Source organism: Alosa alosa, chromosome 22, assembly GCF_017589495.1.
Source record: "Alosa alosa isolate M-15738 ecotype Scorff River chromosome 22, AALO_Geno_1.1, whole genome shotgun sequence".
In the NCBI taxonomy this organism is placed as follows: domain Eukaryota; kingdom Metazoa; phylum Chordata; class Actinopteri; order Clupeiformes; family Clupeidae; genus Alosa; species Alosa alosa.
Window position 1 is genome coordinate 5,353,625 of NC_063210.1, and position 26,200 is coordinate 5,379,824.

The following is a 26,200-nucleotide window of genomic DNA, read 5'->3' on the forward strand; positions in this document are numbered from 1 at the left end:
TGTGTGCGTGTGTGTGTGTGTGTGTGTGTGTGTGTGTGTGTGTGTGTGTGTGTGTGTGTGTGTGTGTGTGAATATACACATAGCAACGGTTTCTAGCAGTGGTTTAGGAACCACCATCAGGTCACCTCCTTCTGTCACTTCCCAAACCCACCTTGTGGCATCTAAACTTAGAAGAATGATGTCAGCTGCTGTCTGACAAATAGATTGTCTCCAGGAAGATTACGCACATAGATTTCTCCTACAAAGTTCTCTGCTACAGAACAATCACATACACCCACAAAGACACACACACACACACACGTGCACACACACACACACACACACACACACACACACACACACACACACACACAATCGTACAAACAAACAAGTATATACAAAACATGTTAAATTCAGATTTCAGATTTAAAATTCAGAAATCAGACTTAATATTCAGCATGTACCGTCACATACACTCTTATACGTAATTGTACAAACATACATACATGCACACTCGCGCACACACACACACACACACACACACACACACACACACACATACTGAGAGGGCTAGAGTTCAACATGTTCACTGAGTTCCATTGAAGAATAGTCCAGTGGTCGCCTGAAAAGAGAGAGACACACACACACACACACATGAAAAACATCATCAGATCTAGTTAACATTCTTTATAATGAGGAGAACAAACACAATAGTAAAACAATTAGGGCTCTCCATTAGCCTGGCTGACACCAGACCCATCCTTAAGACTGAGAATGGCTCTGGGGACCCTTGGTTCACCTCCCATGTCCAAGGGCCATAAACAGCAGAAACAATTTTACTTAAATTGATACATTCAACTCAACAATCTTCTACAGCAAACACATCTATGTTATAACACTGATGCCATCAGCGCAGCTATTGGTAGTGTTCAACTGCTAATCACACTGCAGTGTCATCATGTCACAGAATCACAGGCTCAGTCCCTGCCTCAGTCATTGCAAGCGCCTCTGATTTATTAATCACCATGTGGATACTGTTTTTAGAATTGATTTAGATTAAGTGTTAGTATAATTTGTAATTCTGTAATTTGTATTTTAGTATATTTTTATATATTGTATTAAGTGTTAGTATAATAAATAAATAAAAGTGTTAGTTGTATTTTAGTATATTTAGCATATTCTTTATCTTCTACTGTCCTTACTGCTTAGTTGTGTTTTTATATTATATACTTTAATTACTCTTTCTGCTGTTAAAGAATGTGTTTGTGTTGTATGTATGCTGCTGAGACCTTGAATTTCCCCTGGGGATCAATAAAGTATCTATCTATCTATCTATCTATCTATCTATCTATCTATGTAAAGTGGGAAAGTGGGAGGGACATGAGATGAAGAGCAATATGACATGAGAGCAATACATCGCTGACTTTTATAGTGTAGCAGAAAGTCACTTTATTATTCTATGGGATTTCATTATATTATTTTTTAACAAAAAATGTGAATTTGGCTGGGAGAGTGAGACAAAAGAGAGTGAGACAAAAGGACGCACACACACAAAGAGAGAGAGAGAGAGAGAGAGAGAGAGAGAGAGAGAGAGAAAGAAAGAAAGAGAGAGAAAAGTTATAAAGTGATGAATGATATACTCACTTTCTCCTGTACAAGAAGATAAACAAAGCCACACCCATCAACAGCAGAAACAACACGCCCAGTACTATGCCCACTGGCAGAGCCAAGGACCCTGAGAGGTAGATACATGCATCAATTAACAGCACCATCCAATCACAGCTCATATTTCATCTTGAAAGAGAATATAATAGGATTCATATAAAGCAATCAGTGGCATCACTGAGTAATCATTACAGTATTAGCATGGATAAGTTAGTGCCCCCTAGTGGATTAAGTCTGTTATGTGGATCGCTGTCCCCCAGAGGAGCACATACAGTAGAAGCTATGGATTTACATGGATGTCACTGTATGGCTGAAACACTGTTTGCTGTGTGTGCAAGCATGTGTGTGAGTATTTGTATATCTATATCAATGTACATGTCAGTACTTGGGTCTGTGTGCATGTGTGTGTGTGTGTGTGTGTGTGTGTGTGTACATGCATATAAGCTAATTAGCTCTTGTTACCTGTCCTCATGCATGAGTGTGTGCTGCTGGTGGTGTGTGTAATTAGCTCCCTCTGGTGTTCAGACAGCGCAGGAATGGAACCCTGAAGATACATTAGACCAGAGACACACGACACATTCACTCCTACACACACACACACACACACACACACACACACACACACACACACCGTCAGTTGTTATGATATACAGTACTGAAACACTTCAAATGTATTAAGTATTATAAATATATAAACATATTTATATAAGTATTATAACGAATATGTGTGTGTGTGTGTGTGTGTGTGTGTGTGTGTGTGTGTGTATACCTTGTAGATAGAGGGTTGTTATACCACAGTTACATTGCTGCTCCAAATACACAGCCACTTCCCCACTGCAATCTGACAGAGAAGGAAAGAGTAAAATACAAATGATCATTTTCCTTTTTGTTTGTGTGTGTGTGTGTGTGTGTGTGTGTGTGTGTGTGTGTGTGTGTGTGTGTGTGTGTGTGTGTGTGTGTGTGACATATTTGTGTGCGCACGTAACAATTGACAGCAACAAACCGCTCCCGTCAGCTTCAACTCAATCAACATCTGAATGATTGATTTCCCGCCAGCTGTCTCAACAGTGAGAAGAGACAGACTCAGAATAGATCAGAGAATGGAGACCAACACAGTGGCGGGACTAATTGCCAAGTCGCAATGCCTGACGCATTCCTAATTTAGTCTAAAACATGAAGGACTCCTGAGGACATTCTGTTTTTTTTAACTTTGTCAGTTCACTTTGTCTTTTGCAACAGACATCTGTTTTCAGTTAGTAAAAAGGCCTAATTTAAGCCATCTAAACAGATCATTGCTCTATGCTGATTATTTTAACTCAATAGTGAAAATAAAATCATTTTCCGACGTAAATTCCACATTGTAACACACTTAAATTATCCCTGTCGCAATCAAATAGCTTCACTGACCCAATAACCATTACCTCTGCCAAGTTTTTTGTGTGGTTTGTTTGTGAAATGAATCACCCAAAACCTACCCACCCAATTTTAATGAAACTGAGGTGTAGCATGGCCCAAGAAAGAGATCATTAAAGTTGCACTCCAGCCATTTAAAAGTGAAAAAACCCTCTTCATGGCTTTGAAACGGCTTGCCTGCATGTCTCTGCCCTCTGCCTCATCTCCCTGGGGTTAACTGACCCTACTCTGGGGTTAACTGACCCCACTCTTGGGTTAACTGACCCTACTCTGGGGTTAACTGACCCCACTCTTGGGTTAACTGACCCTACTCTGGGGCTAACTGACCCTACTCTGGGGCTAACTGACCCTACTCTGGGGTTAACTGAGCTGGGGCTAACTGACCCTACTCTGGGGTTAACTGACCCCACTCTGGGGCTAACCGACCCTACTCTGGGGTTAACTGACCCTGCTTGCGGCATGGAGCTCCCATCTGTGTCTCTAATGTTTAAACTTCCGATTTTCACAACGCTACACAGTATTGGAGTAATGCAGTCAAAGTTGCCTACAAGTTGATGCATCAAAGTGTATTTGCTTTCTATCGCTTTGTACAATGTTAGAAACTCTGGTGGGATCATAGATAGGCTAATATGAACAAAGATGGGCTGTTTTGATTTGTTATTCTGAAATATCAATTGGTGTACTAAAAATAGCCATGGCATTTACTGTTTATTTTGATATGTACCACATAAAACACCTAATGCACATGTGAAAAAGATTAAAAAGATTTGCCAGAACTTGCTGAAGGTGGTCTTTAAATTTGGACTAGACAGGGTGGATCCACAAATTTACTTTCACTTGGTAACATGGTAAAATGGAATTAAGCCTTGGAAGAGGTCTGCACTAAGAACCATTCTATTTCTATGTTCTATCTATTTCTAACAATTATTTCATTTTGAATCTTTATTTTTATTTTTACAGATTAAATCTGATTTTCATTCTGGAATAATTTACTTTTTCAAACCTCATTTTTAAATCCAAGAGGGATGACCCTGGATACTTGATATAACAAAACAGTATGGCAGTTTGTGCTTGATGTATCAGAAAGCTGTGCCAAAACACTTCAGTATATCATCAGTATATCAGCATACAACAACATGACAGTATGTGAGAGAACCCATAATCAAACCCAGTCTCTACATAACTCTTAAATCTAACATCGATAAAACAGATGTTGGGTAGCCTAATTCATGTCAGGACGTGTCAGGTTCATTCTGATCACGGGGAGATAATTACCTGTACTGACTGGCTCTAGATTCTCATTAGTGTGATTACCTGAAAGAAAACCAAACAAACACAATGTTCCTTATCTCAGCCGTAATAAATCATCTGTAAATAAGCAAAAAGTAAGTATGTAGTAGTAATTAATGTGTTTAAGTATATACTTGCCATTTGTACCCACACACAGAGCTATAGTTATGCTCATTTAATTACATACAATTACTATACATATCAATTTATATAACATGGTGTTGGCACCATTGGTGACATTGATGTGTTGCACAAGAAAGAGAGAAAGAGAGAGAGAGAGAGAGACAGAGAGTGAAAGCCTGACTGTGACTAAAGTTGTGACTAACTGCTGATCATCGTCACTCAAATTCTGTTACTTCAGACAGTGTGGCTAAAGGTCTCTTACGCAATAAGTTTGTGAGTGTGTGTGTGTGTGTGATTTCTCAATGTACTACACTATGGGAGCTGCACATGGATGTTTATTCAGACATGAGTGGAACTTTGGAGGACATCACAGGATAGACAGCGCTGATAACAAATGCTGATAAATGGGCGTTAGTGTTGGGGTTCGACTGTAGGGACCTACTTCCTGCTTGGTCCTGTCCGTCAAGTGGCTGGGGCTCCAGGCATAGGTGGATGGTGCTGGAGTAGGTGGGGCTTGGGCAGTGATTGGGCAGGCCCGGTGTTGGGGAGGAAGTGATCCAGGAGGACGGGGAGTTGTGCTGGCAGCAGGAACACCGGCTCAAGGAGATGTGCCCATCAGCCACTGCCCTGCAAACACACACACACACACCTATGTTACATATTGATATTTAAGTATAAGTATAAGTATATATACTCTTTTGATCCCGTGAGGGAAATTTGGTCTCTGCATTTATCCCAATCTGTGAATTAGTGAAACACACTCAGCACACAGTGAACACACAGTGAGGTGAAGCAAACACTAATCCCAGCGCAGTGAGCTGCCTGCAACAACAGCGGCGCTCGGGGAGCAGTGAGGGTTTAGGTGCCTTGCTCAAGGGCACTTCAGCTGTGCCTACTGGTCAGGGTTTGAACCGGCAACCCTCCGGTTACAAGTCCCAGGCGCTAACCAGTAGACCACGGCTGTCCCCCAATTCGATACACGTATGATACATATTGATATTTTCCAAACTCATTACACATAATCACGCATAAAACTAAAACAGTGTTTCTTAACAGGCCTGTCTTTTCCCAGGGTCATTAAGTGGTGACCCATATTTTACATTCAAGACAAGGTGAGCTATGTGGTAAGACGTGCAAAGTGCGTGTATTTGTTTGGAACATGCTGATGTGATGCGAAGTTGCCTTTCAAAGTACTTGACAAGTTTGTCTTTGACAGTGGGGTGCTTTGTGTCCATGTGGTGTTTTAGTTTTGTTGGCTTCGTGTTGTTCACTGCACAGCACACACTGGGGTTTCTGTCCCTTTCTCTTCATCCATAGGCCTACTTCAGGGTCATTTTGACATATTTACCACTAAAATGATGTCTACTGTCACATAAACATGGTCTATGTCCATGTCCTATGACTGGCATACAAATAAAGTCTATCAAAACAAAGGTTCGGCAGTAAATTTGATAGGGTAGCATTTGAAATGGGCGATTCTTTTTTTAACCACAAGCTCCTTGACCCACTTTTGGGTCCCGACCCACCAGTTAAGAAACACTGAACTACAATATATATAACTCCCTCTGTGTATGTGTGCAAAAAAACACTATTACAGATTAGTTTATCCCTACATACTCAATTCTGTCTCTCTTTCGTTCTCTTACACACACACACACACACACACACACACTAACCTGATTGCAGGGTTTATATGCCCAGTGCTGGCTGGTAGATTCTTCAGGTGCAGTGGCACATCAGTGAAGATCACAGAGTCCAAAATCTCAGAGTCAGCATCACACACCCCGACACCATAGCACAGGACTACAGCATCTGCAACACACATACACACACCACAATTTTTTATTCACACACATACACACAACTGCTGTCTATAATATGTATAACATATAATCTGTAATAACAATAATAGCAGTAACATACTTTACAAACAATGCTCATTGCATGTTCAGACACACACAAACACACACACACACACACACACACACACACACACACACACACACACACACACACACACACACACACACACACACACACACACACACACACACACACAAACCTGTCCCAGAGGTGTGGTTGAGTAGGTAAAGGCCATCAGCTCCGATGTGACCCTGGAGAGGGATCGCCTCTCTGGTCCCACCCTCAAACACCATCAGAACCAATCCATCCAGACTGGTCCGAGGTGGTCCAATCAGCTCCACAAACATGCTCTCCTGGGTGTGGTTGGGCCCCAAGGCTCCACCCACCTCATTAATTGCCAGGCCCTCAGGGGAGGGTGGATGGGGGCACACATTCTTTGCCATGGGAGTGGGTGGGCCGACCTAAAACACACAAAGTATTTGATTGGCATAGATTGAGCCTAATCCTGAACTAAAACCTTTTTAGCTGTTCAACGGAGATACATTTTCTTTCAGTCTAGGACTAGGACTAGGCTTATGCCCCATTCTATTTGTCTGTTAAAGTCGTTTTCCAAGCTGTTTTCTGTTCAAACTTGCAAAGGAAACGCCCAGGGAACACCCTCTGAAGTTCTACCACGACTAGTCAACTCGGTCGGACCCAGAGTACTACGAGTTTGAATTTTCAAGATGGTTGCGCCTATTAACAGTAAATGCGAGCCTTGTATGCTCTGTTTATTAGCAGTTCTGTTAGATTTGTGTCACATTAAATCAGTCGTAGAAACAACAGTGTCCAACCTCTACATTTCGCTATGATGCTATGACGTTTGTTTGGGTAAACCACTTAGTAATGCTTCGTTACAAATTGGCTAGTAACAACTGCTAACAATAGCCAAATGTTAACACACGGTAACGCAGCTGGTTGACAAACAGAACGCAAACAGCTCATATGACATGACGTCACTGACGAGCACCGAGTTCGCTAATAGACAAATCGAACGGGGCATTAATCCATGCCCTTTTGGTTTGAGTAAAACAAGAAACAGGGAATTAGCTCACTCGAAATGCTGAGAGCGTATTGGGCCTCCCTTGGCAGCGGCTGATGCTCTCATCTCCCGGCAACGCCTGCGGGTCCTCGAGCAGGGGCAGCTGGTAGGGTGTGAGCGCCTCGGTCAGCATCCAGCCATCCTTATCGCTGCCACGGACCCGGTACACCACGGCGTCCAACAGCCCTAGCCTGGGCGTGCCTGTCTGTTGGGAGGGCGGCTCCTGACTGCGGTAGAGGGCCACGGCGTCGGGGCCGTTCTGGACGGTGTTGGGCGGTAGTGGGATGGACGGCTTTGGCTCCAGCCCGTTGCTGCCGATCAGGAAGTAGCCGTTGGCGTCAGTGAAGAAGCCGGACAGGCTGATCTCCTTATAGGGCCGCCCAGTTTGGCCGTTGATGAGCAGGAGCCACACCCCTTCGAGGGACGTGCGAGTGCCCGACGGGTGCCAGATCTCGATGAACTCGGTGTTCTCCGCCACGCCCGGCGAATCAGAGTTCACCTCATTCAACAGGAAGTCCGTCCCCAACCACGGAGTGAGGGTGGGCGGTGGCGTCCCATCTGGAATCACTGCCACAGATATTAGACAGGGGCCCACCAATCAGAAATGGACACAGTAAGACTGGACTGAACACACTAGAACGCTCAAAAACAATATAACGTTCTACTCATTTACAGTCGAATGTGTGACCTTTCCACAAATCTCAACACACCTGTGGGGGCCAGACAGTCAGACACCTGTGGTTTGAGCTGAATAATAGGTTACCATGGCAACATTTGAATGCCAATCGGGGCTCTATATTTATACAGGTACTGTTGGTCTTCCAGATGTCTCCCACCTGACTGTGATCAGGTGGGAGACATCTAAAAATGTAGACCTACCCAGCACCCACCTGAACAACTTATAATCTACAATTACACATAAACCTGGTATTTTCCCACAGCTGGGTATAAATATACACGGTCATATCTCTAACAAATAAATAACATTATTACATAAAATAACACATATTCAACAAAGCAATACTACAAACTAGACACCAGTATAGCAACTGCTGACAGGCCATGAAGATCTACTCCAAGCCAGATTTTGTGTGAGAAATGGAATGCATGACAGAGTAAGAGAGAGAAAAAAAGAAGGGAAGAGAGAAAGAGAGAAAACCTGTGGACAAGGCTTAAGGGAAAAAACATATGGGGTAGGGTCTAAAGGTGAAGAGGTTGAATGATGAATGAATTTACCAATGTCATGAGGGCAGATCTTTGGCCAAGGACAGTGATTGCGTAGTGATGGTGTGGATACCGCCTCCATGAAAGTACCGGAGTCTCTGGACCAATCAGCAACACCACAGCGACTGAGTGACAGGCCATCCTCCCAACTGCAAAACGGGAGAATCTGTTAAAGCCCCGTTTCGTTTCAATTCTATTTAGAGTTGAAATTACACTCCCAAATAAGAGACCCATCCTCACTTCACTGGTTCCAAATGTGACCCTAATTGGTTCTGCATGTGCCAGTTCCTACAAAGTGTGCAGTACAATAGCAGATTTGCTACACTGCACATTAAGTATGATTGAATGAGTCTGCAGTACGAAGTATGCAGTAGTATACAGTAGGAATATTGCACTGCACATATCTAAAAGGACTATACAAGCGAAATGAAAAAAAAAAAAAAATTTAAGTAAAAATGCAATATAAAAAGTGTAGCAACATATCCAATATCCAGTAAATAAACAACTTACAAACCAAGCATTTCTGCTTACAAGACATTTAGTTCTTTCTCAATGACTCATATGCAATACCACAAACATGCAGCCAAAGGCAAGTTCATAGCTTCAGCTGAATGGTTCTATTTGCAGTTAGGTGTTTACACAATAATGTTCTCTGATAATCACTTGAGTTTTTTAGCCGCTGATCCTTGTTTTTTAGCCGCTGATCCTTGGAAAAAAATCAGAATCAGTCATTCATTCACTAGCTTCATATCAAAGGCTGAACTATAGTCGATTATAAAAAATAAACAATTATATGGAGTGAATATATGTGAATAGGATCACATATATCGGACCACAGACAAGTCCAAGCAGTATCCTCTCAGCTAGGGCTGCAACAATTAATCGATAAGTCGATTTTTTGTCAACTACTAAATTAATCGTCAACTATTTTGGTAATCCTTAATCATAAGTCTGCATCATTTTTTAAATTAATTATCTAATTTTACCTCCTTAAACTTCAATATATTCTGATTTATTTACACCTCTATGACAGTACTCTAAATGGGTAATGGGTAAACACATCCATAACGCCAACTAAATACCATGGCATTGTGTTGACGTTATGGATGTGACAGTTTTGCATGGAATTGCCCAAATATATTTAGCATGCAAACTAAACAAAGCATTTGAGGACATATTCTAGGACTTTGGGAAGCACTCAAAAACATGTTTTCATCATTTTCTGGCATTTTATCAATTAAACAACTACTCGACTAATCAATAAAATAATTGACAGATGAATCAACCACGAAAATAATAGTCAGTTGTAGCCCTGATCTCAACAAGGTCATAACAGGAATGGTAGGGGCTTTTTTCAGTTTAAAGTGCTTCCAGTTGTGAAATACAGTTGTGAAGTATTGTATTTTACACAACTGTCGTAAATACCACTTATGACTTGCAATCTTCCCCTTGTGCACGGCTCACGTGGATTTGTTTACAAACTAGCAAAGATAATCTCTGAAGAGCCATGTTGACTGATATGGCAATATTACATGATTCCATTAAAATAGCTGACTATTGCACAATTGCTGTAAAGCAATTTGTGGTTCTCTGGGTCAGGTGAGAGTGAAGTGGCCAGGCTAGTTTTTTGCTAGTTTATTTGCTTATGTACTATAGAACAAGTGTACAAAAGTATCCCATTACAAACATGGAAAGTGAACCAGCTTTTAGGAAGATTCCTAACAGTAACAGTGTGTGACAAAGTCATGATTCCCCCAGATCCCAAGACCAAAGACACATGGTTTATTATTACAAAGTAATGTGAAATGTATATTTGGCACTTCAAATTGTAGCAATTCCACTCCAACACACAGTTAGCGGACTGTGAGGAGCAATTCACTGAATTCAGCCAAATTGTATTGGATTAGAATCATAGACTGTACTTTTGGAGGGAAAGTCAGCATCTCTACAATGCACTTTTTGTGAAATTCAACAGGAGTCAAGTAGTCAACGATAGTGGCTTGGACTGAGCTATAACCAAACCCAGCCAACAAGGTGCACCGAAGATGAGTTCACATATCAAAAGCGTGCGGCAAAGCCAAAGCCTAAGAGCAGACTGAGAGCTGCTGCTGTAGTTACCCATGGGTGAGGGTGTAGGGCTGGCGTCCTGGTGTCAGGGTCTCGAGAAGCGTGGCGTTGAGAGACTGGGGATCGGCAGAGAACACAAAGGCATCGACTGGCTCTACGAGGCTCTGGGACAGGACGTCGGCCACCTTCCCCTCATACAAGACCACCGCCCCACTCGTGGAGCCTGCAGTCAAGGGAAGGAGAATATTAAAGACCAGATCTGTTGATCTGTTGCCAGGAAATGCAAAGACACATGTACTGGTGCTGCACAAATCGAGCAGTCTTACTTATGACTTGTACTGCACTGGTGGTTGTTAAGGTGACATTACATAGCAGTCTTACTTATTACATGTACTGCACCGGTGGTTGTTAAGGTGACATTACATAGCAGTCTTACTTGTACTTTTATTTAAATCTTACTTATGACTTGTACTTAAATCTTTCTGTGCAGTTAAACACAGCTTGGTTAGGATAATGAGGAAGCTGAAAAACATTTCAGCGAAATGTGGGCTGCACAATGTGAGCAATCATTCTGATTTGAACGATCTCCATCGAGGGGTGTATTGTGGGAAACAGAAGGGTGTAGTTTGGTTGTCTAAATGCCTCTAACGTGATGACACTGTTAAAGGAAAAATCCGGTGAGTTTTCACATAGATCTCTGTCAAGGTCACCAAGTACTGTCGGTACATCATAAATTTAGATTTATCGACAAATAAATGACAAATGACATAAGCACAAAACAAGAGATGACACATTGTGCGAGACATAAACAAAAAACTATCTCTGTGTTCAAAATTCGGACTTCACTCTAAATATAGTATCTCCTCAAATACATAGCTGCCCAGGAGTGTGTCTAGTCTGTGGTTTGCCACATCCTGCCAGCTGCCAGGAGTGTTATCACCGAGAAAATGAAGTTTCAGGTCAGAGGTCATCTCCTTGACACCATTTGGCGAGTGAAATCTGTGTGCGTGTGTGTATGTGTGTGTGTGTGTGTGTTTATGTATGCAGGCCTGTGTGACTGTGACTGAGAATGTATCTCTGGGTGTCTCTGGGTGTGTGACTTCATTAATGTGTGTATGTCTGTGTGTCTGTGTGTATGTGTGAGTCTCTTTGTGTGTGTGTGTGTGTGTGTGTGTGTGTGTGTGTGTGTGTGTGTCCTGTATGTGTGTATTACCTGTCCCACTGGTGTCTATGGAAACAGACAGAAGCCTCAGAGAGCTCTGACCTGAGCCCGCAATATCCATCGTCTTTCTGACCGCTCCTGTCTGTCCATCAAACACCACCAGTGCCATGGCACCCATCTCCGTGGCAACGCTCAACTCCACATGCCTACTCGTCACCAGACCACCCAACCGCAGCTCCTCGATGCGGGCAAGGGCGGGAGCTGGCAGTGTGCAGTTATTCGCTCGTCCCGGGGTGGGCGGAGCCACACGGAAGGCCCAGTGGTGCTCCGTCTCCAAGCAACGCTGGATGGACTCGTCTTCGTCGAAGAGCGACGGGTCCTCCAGAAACGGTGGCGAGCCAGGGGTCAGGTGGCCGGCCAAGCCCTCAACGTCACCGCCCCGCCGCGTGGCGTAGACCAGTGCATCCACCAGGCCCTTGGTCCGCACGAAATCCCCTTCCTCGAACACCGACGTCCCCGGCCCGTATAGTGCCACTGCGTCCGGCCCGTTCTGGATGCTATTGGGCGGGAGCGCCACGGCAGGCTGGGGACTGAGCTCGCGCGAGCCAATCAGGAAGAAGCCCCGCTCGTCAGTGGAGTGGCCGGTCAGGTCCACCACGCGGTAGGCCAGGTTGCCGTTGCCGTTGTACAGGACGAGCGTGTAGCCGTTCAGCGGGGTGCGCGTGCCGCTCGAGTGGAACAGCTCCACAAACTCGTGTGTGTCGAACTTGGGGTTGTCGCTGTTGACCTCGCTGATCATCAGGCAGCCCTCGGCGCAGATGGACGCCAGACACACACACACGCACAGTGCACACACACGAGTCATCCCACACAGCAGCCAACCCATGGTCCTAGTTTGTGGTCGACAAGGCCACAGGAACAGTCAGTGGTCCTGGGGGACAGAAATTAAAGAGTCATCCTCAGTGCTCAAATGTTAAAAGTGAGTCATTCTTGAAAATCCATTGAAAAACAATCTCAACCTCATAGCCTTCCTCTTAATGCCACCCAGACTCTTTCACTTCTCCTTACTTGTCCTTAAAAACATGCATACACACACACTTACACAGTTGTCAAAAGAAAGTGTGATGGCTATCCTTGTCTAAAAGAGCCTTGATTACAACATAATGGTATGTGATGCGCGTACGCACACACACACACACACACACACAGATGGATAGATGTTGCAAACTCAGCAGTAAGTGTCACTTGCCTTTCAATAACACTATCCACCTGAGATTATTACAATTTGTGAGTAATTTCTCTACATCATTTTGAGATAATGAAAGCATGAACATAGCAGGATCTCAAATCAAGTTTAATGTGTGTGTGTGTGTGTGTGTGTATGTGTGTGTGTGATAGGATAGATGGGACATACCCAACAATTATAATCACTAACACATAAAAACATACTGTGTGAAACTAATAAAAAGGTGTAGGCTACTACTTAATGACAACTATATATTTGAAATAAACTACTTTGAGTAGGATATCATGTAGCCTAATATTTGCATTATCATAACTAGTATTTTGCACTCAATTTCCAGTGTTTCCCACAGAATTGAATTCCATTTGTGGTGGTTGGTTTGCAGAATTAACTTAACACAAGTTTTTAACAAATTAGCACAGCGTGTTTATGATGCTAACCAGATTTAAGCACAATTTAGTACAACCTGGAAAATCATTGTGTGACGGTCAATGTTGATATTGTGCTGGGCCGCCACAAATAAGTCAATGGGAAACACTGATTTCCATTAAAGAGAGAAAACATGACATCCTTAGGCTACAGCAAACATACCAGGGTGAAGAATCCTGACTAGCTTTGTGGTTGAAACACAAATAATACTGTGATTAAACAAGTCACAGAGCCAAGGAGGAATAAATACTTTGCCCCACTCTTTTGAAACACCTCTTAAAACTGCCTGTCTATGGCATGAGTCACAGGCTGACGATGCTGAAGAAGCTACATATCTAGGAACAAGACGCTTTTTGAAGCGGCGGGCCTTTCGAAATTACACTGCTTGAGGCCCAGGGTCTCAGTGGATTTTCTTCGTCACACTGCGAAACTACACTATTAGCTCTCAATGATGAAAAGAGATTCTTAACAGTCGCCCCCCCCCTCTCTGTTTATACACTTGAAAAGGTCCCTTTGACGTCTTTCGCTGCAGTTCACACTGCAATCGATGGATTGATACAATGTACCCGATGTGGATTAAATGATAGCAACAATATAGCTATTATCGAGACAAGCAACTCGGACACCCAACACTGTTACTAAGAACTAAGAATCCGTGATAGTCACAATATTTTTAGTGCCTGAATATGAGTGAAAAAGTGATGCCTTTCGATACGATACTTTAGACTAAATAGCCTAAAGTGACAATCCAAGTCGGTGAAACAATGTCCTGGGAGACATTCCAACATGCAGACTCGGCTACGGAACGGAACCAGTTGCTTGTGCCGGAGATGCGTGACTGGGCTGCAGAAACCCTGATGAAAAGGTCACTCTTTGCTGCCTTGTGTTGCCGTAATCGGCATAATTCACCAGATTTTCAGGTAACGTTAACGTTAAAGTTACACCATCCATATACTAAGACGAATCTTGAGTTTTGTTTAGCAGACGTAAGTTATTCTTACGGTATTTGTTTGGGTTGTCCTTTTGGATCTTGAAAGCTTCTTTGATGACGATGAAGATTTCTCTAAAGACACTAGACAACTTTTAGCGAGTTACTTTCACTCCTTGGAAATCTTCAACTACAAATGCATACATTTGGTCTGTCCTCCTCCGTTCCTCTTGGTTCTCCTCCTTCTTGCGTAGGCGGTTTTGGATAGGAGGGGGGTTGTGCATTGGGGGATGGATGTTTTGAATGACTTAGCCTACGCCATCGTTCCCTCCGTCACAGACTCACAAAACTAAATCTGTCACAAACACTCAGGTTGGTTGGGAAAGTTATATTTGTCAGAAGTTGTCTTAAAATTTGCAGTAGTTTAGCCTTGTTAGACAGTTTTGAGGAGAAAAATAGCGAGAGTGAACCCCCAGATTTCGCGGGTTGAGCGAGGTCTCCCGGGGGGCGCAGACTGGAATGCGAGATGATCTCGCATTTACCGTAACATCCCCATGGAACGTCGCTTATCGGAAGTAAGGATGTATTCCTGAAAATGATGCTCCATTTTCTAACCATTTACTACTGGAAGAAGACGCAGAGTTAGAAGTGAAGTTGTTTAATTCCTCCAATCTGTTAGTGGCAAGCCCTTTTCTGTGTAAGAAAGCAGTAGGCCTATAAGCTACTGTATGGACACATGCAAAAAACAAGTTGTGGTTCACGTACAGCAGGCTTGCACTCAGGCAAAACCAATATTTTGACGGTAACAAGTAAAATACAGCCTAACACACATCCCTCAGAAATGTATACTTGCCTCGCTGTGGTCCTCACACATGTTGTTTTGCGTACTTTGAAACACCCGTTTTTACAAATTAACTTTAATTGTAGGTCCTATGGGGGTCAAGGTTCATTGACCATGTGCACAAAGCTGTTCAATAGCTTCTTACAGTTGCATTACAGTTTATTTCACCCCAGGGAGGGTCAATTTGGGATAAGGGTGCACTTTCGAGATTCTCTCCTTTACCAGAAGGCAAGAGGACTATAGTCAGGGTATGGCACAGAGAAAGTTGGTGGTTGAGATATACAGCAAATAATAAAAGTAGGCTATGAGGTGCAATAACCTTGTGTGTCAGTGTCAGGCTGTGATTGGAGATAGATGCTGTTCGGAAATTCGACAGTCGAAGTAAAGTTCCGGAAGTGGCCAGCAGAGAGCAGCACTTGCACACATACTGCAGCAACAGAGTTCAGGGTGAGGAAGTGGGGTGAGACAGCCCACCACCAGAGAGTACAGAAATCATCTCCTGGAGTGAGTGCTCTCCTATGTGATCAGATTTGCCCTTTAGATAACAACGAATAAGGCAAGAACACGGAACGGCGTCGAAGGATCAGTTATGTGTACACGGAAAGGCTTTCGGAGTCTGGCTCCTCAGAGACTCGGATGACTCACAGACGGAGATTGGGGAAAGATAAGAAGTGTCAGGCCTGGAGAGCTAGTGATAGGGAGTATAATATTCGTTCTGTTTGAGCAGCCTAGGGGTGCAGTTAATGAACATCTTAAGCAACCCCTAGTCACCATTTAACACTTTGAGTCGGCTCATCAGAATTAAACTGCTACGATCTAAGACAGTTGTGTAGATGATTAAAGCATTGCTCTTTCTTATAAGAGCTATAGCTGCAGACCATTTACATTTTGGCACAAATAAGAATGAAATCCACATGATGATATGATGAGGTACACACACACACACACACAGAGAGTAGAGCTCCAGTCATTTTCTATTGATGTATATCAGGATTCGGTGCATGTCTTCCGGTTTAGCATGGGGAAACCATTTCCACACAGAAGTAACATACAAATAATGTGTTATGGTGCACCATAGAACACCACCACCAGATATCTTTTAGAACACCAATAGAATGTTTTAAACACAGTCTCACGGTGAAGACCATGTAGCCTTCAGCATAAAAATATGTCTGGATGAGTCAGCTCCTGGATCCTCCTTCATAAGTGAAAATAGGGACACAGCAGGCTCCACATACAGCTGTCCTCATGCCAGCTAGAACATTTAGTTTTATTCTTTTATTTTATATTTATTTGGCTGATGCTTTTTTACAAAGAAATTTACAGATGTTAAACAAGTCTCACTGGAGCAACTTAGGGTTAAGCACCTTGCTCAAGGCCTCAGCAATGGCAGCTGGAAATCAAACCCATGTCTTTCAGGTTACTGCATGCCAACACGACTCCTCAGCCACTACACTAACACTGCCCCTATACCACATAGTATCAGAGCCAGATCTATACTCATGAACACACAGTGGTAGCTTAAAGCTGCAGTTGGCAAGTCTGACAGATTGAGGGGACCTAGCCAAAATTTTGAATGTTTACAACTCTCATGCCTCTCCCCCACTACCACCGAGCACCCTCTCATCGAGTTTGTGCTCGTCAGTGCGCACCAGACTGTGATTGACAGTCAGATCTCACACAGCCCTGCTCTGATTGGACCAGCAGAACCGGGAGCTGTGGATTTTTGCAAAACAAATAACAGGCTCTAGGCTGATTTATGTTGCTCTGTCGGAGCATAGTGTCGGTTTCAGTGAATATGATCAAATATATATGTATATATATTTGATGTCATTGAATGTTGAACTTAAAGCTGCAGTTGGCAAGATCATATTCATATATATATATATATATATATATATATATATATATATATATATATATGAATATGAATATATATGAATATGATCTTGCCAACTGCAGCTTTAAGTTCAACATTCAATGACATCAAAAATGGCACAGCATAGATTAGAGAGAAAATGGTTTATTATTATTATTGTATATTTTAACATTATTTTTTGTAAGCTGTTCCCACTGGGATATGACAGGTGATGCTTCCCTGACTGCACATGCATGATGTTTACACATCTCATGGAGATTATGTATACTCACACCCCTACATCTCTCTCCTTACTGGTGTGTCCTCTCCACATCACGCTTTCAACCTGCCTCTCTCCAGCATGTTCCTGCATTCATGCGTCATGCTGGGACCCCAGTGCCTCAAGCACCCGCTGCTGAGGTCAACTGATGCTGGACGTCCTTAGTTCCCCTCAGACGGGTCAAATATAAACCATGGGGCCACAGGGCACTACAAACAGAAATTTTCTTTAATTGGTAATTAAAAACAACAGCACTTGAATGACAAACAAACCAAATGCTCATGCGGTCCACTCAACCTGTTTATTATGAAACAGGGACAAGCCATGTCACATAGAAATAGCATGCAGATAATGGGTTATGGTGGGAGAGCGAGCATATTTCAAATGCCAGGAGATTTTTTTTTTTAAACAAAAATGGTTCATAATCCTACAGGGATTTCCACTGATTTGACAACAATTGAAATAGTTAACTTTTCTTGTCTTCCTGCAACAAATGACTGTGGATTGCTGTTAATCATCCCCTCCCACCACCTTCCAAGTTTGCAAAATCTTGGTATGTCCCTTTACTGTCACCTTCACATGCCATGTCCCTGTACTGTCGACTTCACATGCCATGTCATGCCTCCCCATCTCGGGTGGAGATGATCTGCACCACTACATCTCTCCATGTCCTCCGTCACGCCATGTTCTTTTCATCTCCCAGAGACAGAAATCAAGGTGAAAGATGAAAGCATCCAATCCACATCACCGTCACATGTAACTGTAGGGAGTTTGCAGCATGCCTGATAACACTCATATGCTGCCAGTAGGCCTACATGAATTTGCAAGCTTGAAGGTAAAGCACCCATATATGTGTAATAAACAGATCAAATCAAAATGGGAATTTGTGACCTGTGATCATATGGTACAGCAAAGCATGTCAAAATCATGGGGTTTGCCTGTGCGGTAATGACCCTTGGGGGAACCCATTGGCTTAAAGCAGCAGTAATGAGTCGAGTAATGATGAAATTACATGAAAGGCATGCAAAGCCTTGCAAACACCAACAACACCACATTTGGCACAAGCAGTGAGACATGGCCAAGATGATCTGCTCAAGGATCAGAACGGGGAAGAAAGGTGTTTTAAGTGAAGTTGAAGGTGACATGGTTATTGGTGCCAGGCAGGCTGGTCTGAGTATATCAGGAACTGTTGATCTACTGGGATTTTCCTGCACAACAATCTCTAGGGTTTACAGAGAATGATCCAAAAAGGAGAAAATATGCAGTGAGCGGCGGTTCTCTGGGCAAAAAGGGTTGAAGGTTCATTCAGATGGTAGAGTCCGAATTTGGCATAAATTACATGAAAGCATTGATCCATCCTGCCTGTATCAATGGTTCAGGCTGCTGCTGGTTGTGATGTAATAGTGTGGGGGATGTTTTCTTGGCAGACTTTGGACCCCTTAGTACCAATTCGGCATTGTTGAAATGTCACAGCCTCCCTGAGTGTTAGTGACCATGTTCATGCCTTTATGATTACAATGTTACCCATCTTCTGATGGCTACTTCCAGCAGGATAATGCACCATCATGTCACAAAGCTTACAGTACATAATCTCAAACTGCTTTCTTGGACATGCCAATGAGTTCACTCATTGAGACAATTGTACTCAAATGGTCTCCGCGAGTCACCAGATCCAATAGAGCTCCTTTGGAATATGGTGGAACGGGAGATTTGCATCATGGGTGTGCAACTGCGTAATGCTATCACGTCAATATAGACCATGTCTGGGAGGCAGGTTTACCTAATGTACATACTGCGTACCAGCTGGCTACCGTTGCACTGATAGTGAACAGCGCATTCTGAACTGTTAAGGAAACCATGTACAAACATGGCTCTTTCATATGGCTGGCTTGTTTCGTGGTTGTTGTTGTGGCTGCATTGATCCCCCTCCTTGTCTGGTCTTGACCTGCTCCACTGGGGACCCTTGCCTGAGACTCAGACATGAGAAGTGTATCATCAGTGCAGAGCCAATGTAGTATCAATTTAACCACTGGGGGATCCTCCAGGGTGGGATCTCAATCTCTCTTTTTCATGTGTGTGTGTGTGTGTGTGTGTGTGTTTGTTTGTGAGTGTGCAGCACATGTGTTAACTATATTGATTCAGCACATATGTAGGTCAGGTGCTACACAGGCCAGCGTTGTCATGGGAACTAAGAATAAAACATGCCACATCTGTGCAAGTCGCATCACTTTTATGTTCCACCCCTCATATGTTTATATGTTTACACACACACACAAACTCAGTCATTTGCCATATACAGTATGTACCAGCACAAACACATGCACAGTGTGATTTGTTGGACACACAGCAGAATACATGTGTACTGTACAAATTGGAACACGAATTGACACACACTCACACATAAACAGACATGCATGCTCACATGCACACACACACACACACACACACAGACACACACACACACACACAGAGACATGCACGCGCACACACACACACACAGACATGCACGCACACACACACACACAAGCAGACATGCACACACATGGAGAGGACAAGAGAGAGTGAAAGAGAAAAAATGAAGGTAGGGTTTAATGACAGAGGAAGAAATAGGGGGTGGACATAAATTGTACATCAAAGGGTTCTTTTTCCAGTGTCTTCCCTCATCTCTCTCTCTCTCTCTCTCACACACACACACACACACACACACACACACACACACACACACACACAGTCTCTCACTCACACACACACTCTCTCTCTCTAGGGTATTGTGTTTGAAATAGCCCTGTTCCTTGTGCCGAGTGCATGCTGGGTAATAAATCGGTTGTCAGGCCCAAGAGGCTCATGGGAAGACTGTGCTCCAGATACCACCAAATACACACACACTCATGGACACACATGGACACACACGGACACCGCACACACACACACACACACACACACACACACACAGACATATGCAGGGTAAGAAGTAGCAGTATATCCTACCAGAGATGAGATGAATGGTAAAGCAGCTGCTGTGACCACCAAAAATGTGATCATCAAAATCTCATTTCATGGTGACAGGTCTGGAGCCTGACATCATTTATACACTTGGGGCCAGAGAGCAAGAGATGTGAGTAACACCTACCTCCTGTTGTATGGGGAAGGGGGACGGGCATTGAGAACAATCTCAGACAAGGGTAAGAGAGACACATTTATTATACAGGGCAACAAAAAGTTACCAGACCTGTTTGCATTAGCCAAATTCATTTCCAATAGGTTGAGGTGTCTTAGAACAGTACATGTGGTGAGAGTTTTGAAGTGCTTGTGGTTCAGACCTGCGGGTTAAGGCTTTCAGAACAGCTGAATCCAGGGTGTGTTCCACGTGCTTCGTTGGTGCTCGTTACTGGAATAAAGACTGATTGCTGCATCATCCATGAGACACATCCTTTTTGTTTTCAAAGCAAGCAAGATCTCACTCACACACACACACACACACACACACACACATAGCAGCAGAGGTAGGGGGAGAAGGGAGTTGAGTACAGCTCGGATCACGCTGACAGTGAAGGGTGAGTTGAGTTACTTGTGCTCTGCAGGCATCTTTGTGCTTTGGACACCCCAAATCAACCCCTCCCCCTCTCTCCTGTGTTACGGCCAGCTCGTTCCCAGACCGAAACATGAAGAGGGACACAGACAACAAGGTTCAAACCAAATATTAATTTATTTAAGTAAACCAAAAGGTTTTTTTTATTTATTTATTTATTTATTTTTATTTTCATATGGATAAGGCTGGCTTGCTGTTGGGCCAGGAGGAGAGAAGCTGGAACATAGAGAGGGAGGGTTTCAGAGGAGAGGAGTTGTAATTATTCTATTAATGATAAGTATAATAATAGGAATAACTGATTGCCTGGTTGATTGCCTGACTGATTGCCAACCTGGGCACCCATTAATGGCCACAGTTCCACCCAGCCCCTGCAGTTATACTGCGACGAGCTGACAGAGGGGAGGACCTGTGTGCCACCCATCGCCCCAGGCCCCCCAGCATATGCACACATCCCCCACTACCACGACCAACCACACCTGGCCCCAGACCTTCACCCAACAACGCCCTCTTGACCTAAATATGTACAGTTTGTGAATGGCTAGGTTGAGGGTCTATCTAGAGTGTAGCATTAAAGAAGTGGGCATGCATGGTGAATATCTGTCAGGATTTCCCCATGCACACCACACTTACCCTGTGTAAGATGTATGCCTCCTCAATGTGTGCATTAAAATAAGTGAGGCATGCAGATAGACACCTGATGAGGCATCTACCTGCACTCCACTCTTACCCTAGCCTGTTTTGTAGTTTTTGTTTATGTATGTCACCTAACATGTAGTGCTATTAAAAGAGAGTAAAAGCGTGCTGTGTGCTTCCAGGACAAGGCGTGTGCATGGCGTATGAGGAGGGTGCACACACGGGGCCCAGGGCCAATAGATAACCCACAGGACCCAACCAATGCCAAAACCACACAGCGACCATGGACCCGAGTCTCCCAAGCCATCCAATGGGGCCCCAGCAGAATAACGATGGGAGAGGCAGAGAAAAGAGTGAAATTAGTAAAGTTATCAAAATGTAAATAAAGGGGAGGGAAGAAGGGGATGCTATTTATATTACTACTACTACTACTACTACTACTAATAATAATAATAATAATAATAATAATAGTTTCAGCTACCCTCCCCTGCCTAGTGTTCGATGATATGTGTATCTGTTGATGAAGTGTGTTATGATCGTGTGGAGATGGAACTCAGGCAAAGAGGGTCAGGACTGTAAGTAGGTGATAAAGGGGTACCAAGGAGAGGTTGTATCCTGAGTATTGATTAAGTTTGTAGTTGATAGGTTTTCTAATGATATATAGTCTGTTAACAAGTTTTTCCAATGAGTGATGTGAGCTTTTTCTTAGATTTCCAGTTCATGAGGATTGTTTTCTTGGCGATAGTCAGCTACCAGCAGTGTTTTATTGCAGGAGTTGCTTAAATTGACTGTGGATGTATCACCAAGTATGCATAAGGAAGGGATGCTGGGATGTGACAGCCAAAGATGGAAGAGAGATTTTGTGACACTCACCCAGAAGTGGTTGATTGGAGTGCAATGCCAAACCGCATGAATGTATGTATCTGGGTTATTTTGTGTGCAGTGAGTGCAAAGATCCGAGCCAAACCCCATTTTAGCCAATTTATGTGCAGTGAAGTGGAATCTGTGAAGAACCTTGTATTGTATTAGTTGTAGATTACTATTCTTTGTCATGAGGTAGATGTTTTTGCACATTTTGGTCCAGAAGTCGGCACTGGGAGTAATTGATAAGTCTGATTCCCATTTGTGATATGGCAGGCCAATTGTTTTTCTGAACGAGATATAATTTTGTAAATTTGGGAGAGTATTTTTTTGGGAGAGGGAATATTAAGCAGCTCTGAGATTGGTGGGGAATGTCAAGGTTAGCTGTCTGGATGTTAATTTTTCCTAGGATAGATTATTTAATTTGCAGGTATTGTAAGAAGTGTTTACTCTCGATGCGTGCTTCTGGACCAAACAGGAAAATGAGGCCAGATTATTGTCTTGAAGAATGTGTTGAAGGTGAGTGATGCCCTTTCCATCCATGTGTGAAAGTTAAGTGTTTTTTTTATTGACGGTGAAATCTGGGTTATTCCAAATCGGGGTGCGAATTGATAGTGCTATAGGTGAATCAGTGATGTGGTAGAATCTCCACCAGGCTGTCAGAGTAGCTGAAATTGTTGGGGCTTTGAAGGATGGATGTTTTGACCGACTGACTGCAGAAAGGGAGATCTGAGATTTTAATTTCTTTACAGATTGTTTGTTCTAGGTCTAACCAGGTGTTGTCTGAGGGGTGGGGTGTAGCCATTTGTGGATGAAGTGGAGCTGGTTGGCCAGGGCATAGTGCTGGAAGTGTGGGGCCTCTAGTCCTCCCATTGCTTTTGGTTTTGGAGAGTGGCGAGTTTGATCCTTGGGGTCTTATCTTTCCAGTAGAATTTAGTGATTAATGAATCGAGAGACTTAAACCAGAGGGTGGTGGGCTGGGTTGGAATCATAGAGAATAGATAGTTTATTTTGGGCAGTATTGTCATTTTGATTACTGAGATTCTGCCCATGATGGATAATGGGAGGTTCTTCTTCCAGCGTTGAAGGTCATCATCTATTGAAGTGAGTTGAGGGGAATAATTTAGGCTAAATAAGTCTGACAGCCTGGGGAGACTTTTATCCCTAAGTAAGTGATATAGTTAGTGCAGAGTGGGATTGGTGAAGAGTTGGCTGTCACATCCCAGCTGTTGGGATGTAATGGGAGAACTGCAGATTTATTCCAATTGATTGAGTATTCAGAAATTTTAGAGAATGTGTCAATGAGTTTGATGGTTTCTTCTACTGATGTTGTGGGGTCTTGAAGAAAGAAAGAATGTCGTCAGCATAAAGGCTGATTTTGTGATGCATATATGGAGTCTGGACACCTTTGATGAGGGGTTCTGACGGATGGCAGCTGCTAGGGGTTCAATGAAGATTGTAAATGAGTGAGGGGGAGAGTGGCACCCTGTCTAGTTTCCCGGTGAAGAGTGAAACTTTTGTGATGTTAGTCCATTGGTGATTACTGTGGCTGAAGGAGAGGTATATAGAAGTTTAATCCAGTTAATGAGCGACTCCCGAAGCCAAACCTCCCTAATGTGGAAAACAGGAAATTCCAGTTCACCCTATCAAAAGCTTTTCTCGTCCAGAGTTGCTATGATGGTATTATCTTGAAATTTTGTCGAGAGTGATACATTATATTTAACAGTCTATACTTTGGTGTTGGTGGATGAAATTCTACCTTTAATGAAGCCTGTTTGGTCTGGGTGGATAATGGATGGGGTGACCTCTGCTAATCTGTGTGCTAGCATTTTTGCGATTATCTTATTGTCCACATTGAGGAGAGAAATTGGTCGGTAGCTGGATGGCAATGTTGGGTCCTTATTGGGCTTGAGGAGCAGTGAAATTGAGGCTGTGGTGGAACTAGTTGGAAGACGTCCTTTCTGTTTTGATTCATTAATCATTCTGATGAAAAGTGGAGCTAAGATGGTCCAAAATTGTTTGTAGAACTCAGCAGGAAAGCCATCCGGACCTGGTGCTTTATTATTGGGCATCTGTTTCAGGGCATCAAACAGTTCTTGTTGAGTTATAGGTGATTTTAGGTTTTTTATTTCGGTCTCATTGAGTTGTGGTAATTCGATGCTGTTTAGGAAAGAGTCTATGAATTCCTGGTTGGGGTTTATTTCTGAAGAATATAGTTTATTGTAAAACTGGTAAAAAACATGATTTATTTCTTCAGGTGAGCTGGTTAGCTTCCCTGCTGAGTTCTTTATGACCGGGATTGTTGATTTGTCTTTGTTACGTTGGATTTGATTTGCTAAGTATTTACCTGATTTATTGCTATGGTGGAAGTTTTCCTGCCTTAGACGGTGAATCATAAATTGAGTGTGTTTATTGAGTATTTCATTGAGTTTGAATTTATGTTTCCTAAGTTTTGCCTGTGTTTCTTCAGTTGGGTTGCTTGCATTGGTTTCTTCTAACTGTTTAATTTTATTGTTGAGTTCTACTTCCTGTTCTTCCTGTAAACCAAAAGGTTACCAATAGCAAAATGTCTAGGGGGAAATGAATGGGAGTGGTGTCGTGCGTGTATGGATGCAAAGAGGGTGTCAGTATGTAAGAAGCTAAGAAATGGACAAAGAAAGAGAAAGAGAGGTAGAGATACAAATGAGGTGAGAGAGCAAAGTGCAGAGAATCAAAGTGAGTGCCTGCAAGAAGGAAGAAACCTTTCACTTGTTTTCTTTCTTCCTCCGCACTCACACTCTTGTGTTTTGCAGGCATTTGTGTTCTTTGGACATACCAAATCAGCTCTCTCTCTCCGACTGCTGGGAGTGAGTGCAAGGAGCACGTGTGAGTGTGAGTTGTTTCTGCTGTGACCTGGAAGAGTGTTTTCTATTTACAAACTTCATTCTTTTATGTGCATTGAATAATTGTGGTTAAGAGCAGAATCTGATGGTTTTGTTCGTCTGTATTCCACGGGTTTGCCAATAACCAGTGTCAAACTGGGAGGCATGGCGGTCCCCACTCATGGCACTCACAAAAGCCTCTACTAATGAATCTGAGACTACCTGTACTGTATGTATGCAGTTAATAAGAAATATGATCACAATCAATACATTTGTGAGCTCATCACTTCACCATCCCCTAAGGTCTGCAGTACAGCGCCAGTAGAGGTCGCTTGTATAAATCATGCATTTGGAGAATGTTACAAAGAAAATAAAATAGTAGGCTAGTATTAGGCTAGAAGTTGGCTGGCTTTAACACCTCCTCCCCCTAGAATGAAATGGTTCTATCAGACATTTTCGTCAAAATTGAGATATGGACATATTCTTATTCCGTGACAGCCTAATGAGGTGAGGTATTTCGTTAAAGTTTGGACGTTTTGGAGGTTTTTTCTCCTTCAATCAGTATTAAAATCCTTCATTACTGAAGCCCCGCTTCAACCCTCTCTGGTATAACTCTGGAGTTCTAAAACGTGAAGCTCAATATCTCAGAGGAACTAGGCCTACTCTGAATGCAGATAGAACGTTATAATTCCAAGGGGACGATTTAGAACATTTTTTTGGAATTCACTAGCGTTCGTTCTCTGCAGGAAGGTCAGGGCATTGTGACGCAAAACAGCTGTTTCATTAGGTCATAATAGCCTAGGCCCTAGT

At 43.0% G+C, this 26,200-nt stretch overlaps 2 protein-coding genes across 3 annotated transcripts in view; one reads left to right on the plus strand and one right to left on the minus strand.

Annotated features, from left to right (window-relative positions):
- si:ch211-183d21.1 lies at positions 1–14,699 on the minus strand. Its single transcript, XM_048234136.1, has 13 exons — positions 14,541–14,699; positions 11,919–12,798; positions 10,757–10,928; positions 8,651–8,787; positions 7,428–7,981; positions 6,533–6,794; positions 6,147–6,282; positions 4,913–5,097; positions 4,333–4,371; positions 2,414–2,485; positions 2,107–2,229; positions 1,624–1,714; positions 1–601 (listed from the first exon to the last, which is right to left on the minus strand). Exons 2-13 carry the CDS (start codon positions 12,751–12,753, stop codon positions 550–552), a joined length of 2,658 nt encoding a protein of 885 aa, XP_048090093.1. The 5' UTR covers positions 12,754–12,798; positions 14,541–14,699; the 3' UTR covers positions 1–549.
- Positions 14,144–26,200, plus strand: part of LOC125288033 — a 16,430-nt gene continuing 4,373 nt past the window's right edge. For both annotated transcript variants that reach the window (XM_048234138.1, XM_048234137.1), the window contains exon 1: positions 14,144–14,459. Coding sequence is in view for 1 of the 2 variants with exons in the window: in XM_048234137.1 (XP_048090094.1) it covers positions 14,304–14,459 (156 nt within the window). In the remaining variant the exon portion in view is untranslated. The remainder of the gene's footprint in view (positions 14,460–26,200) is intronic.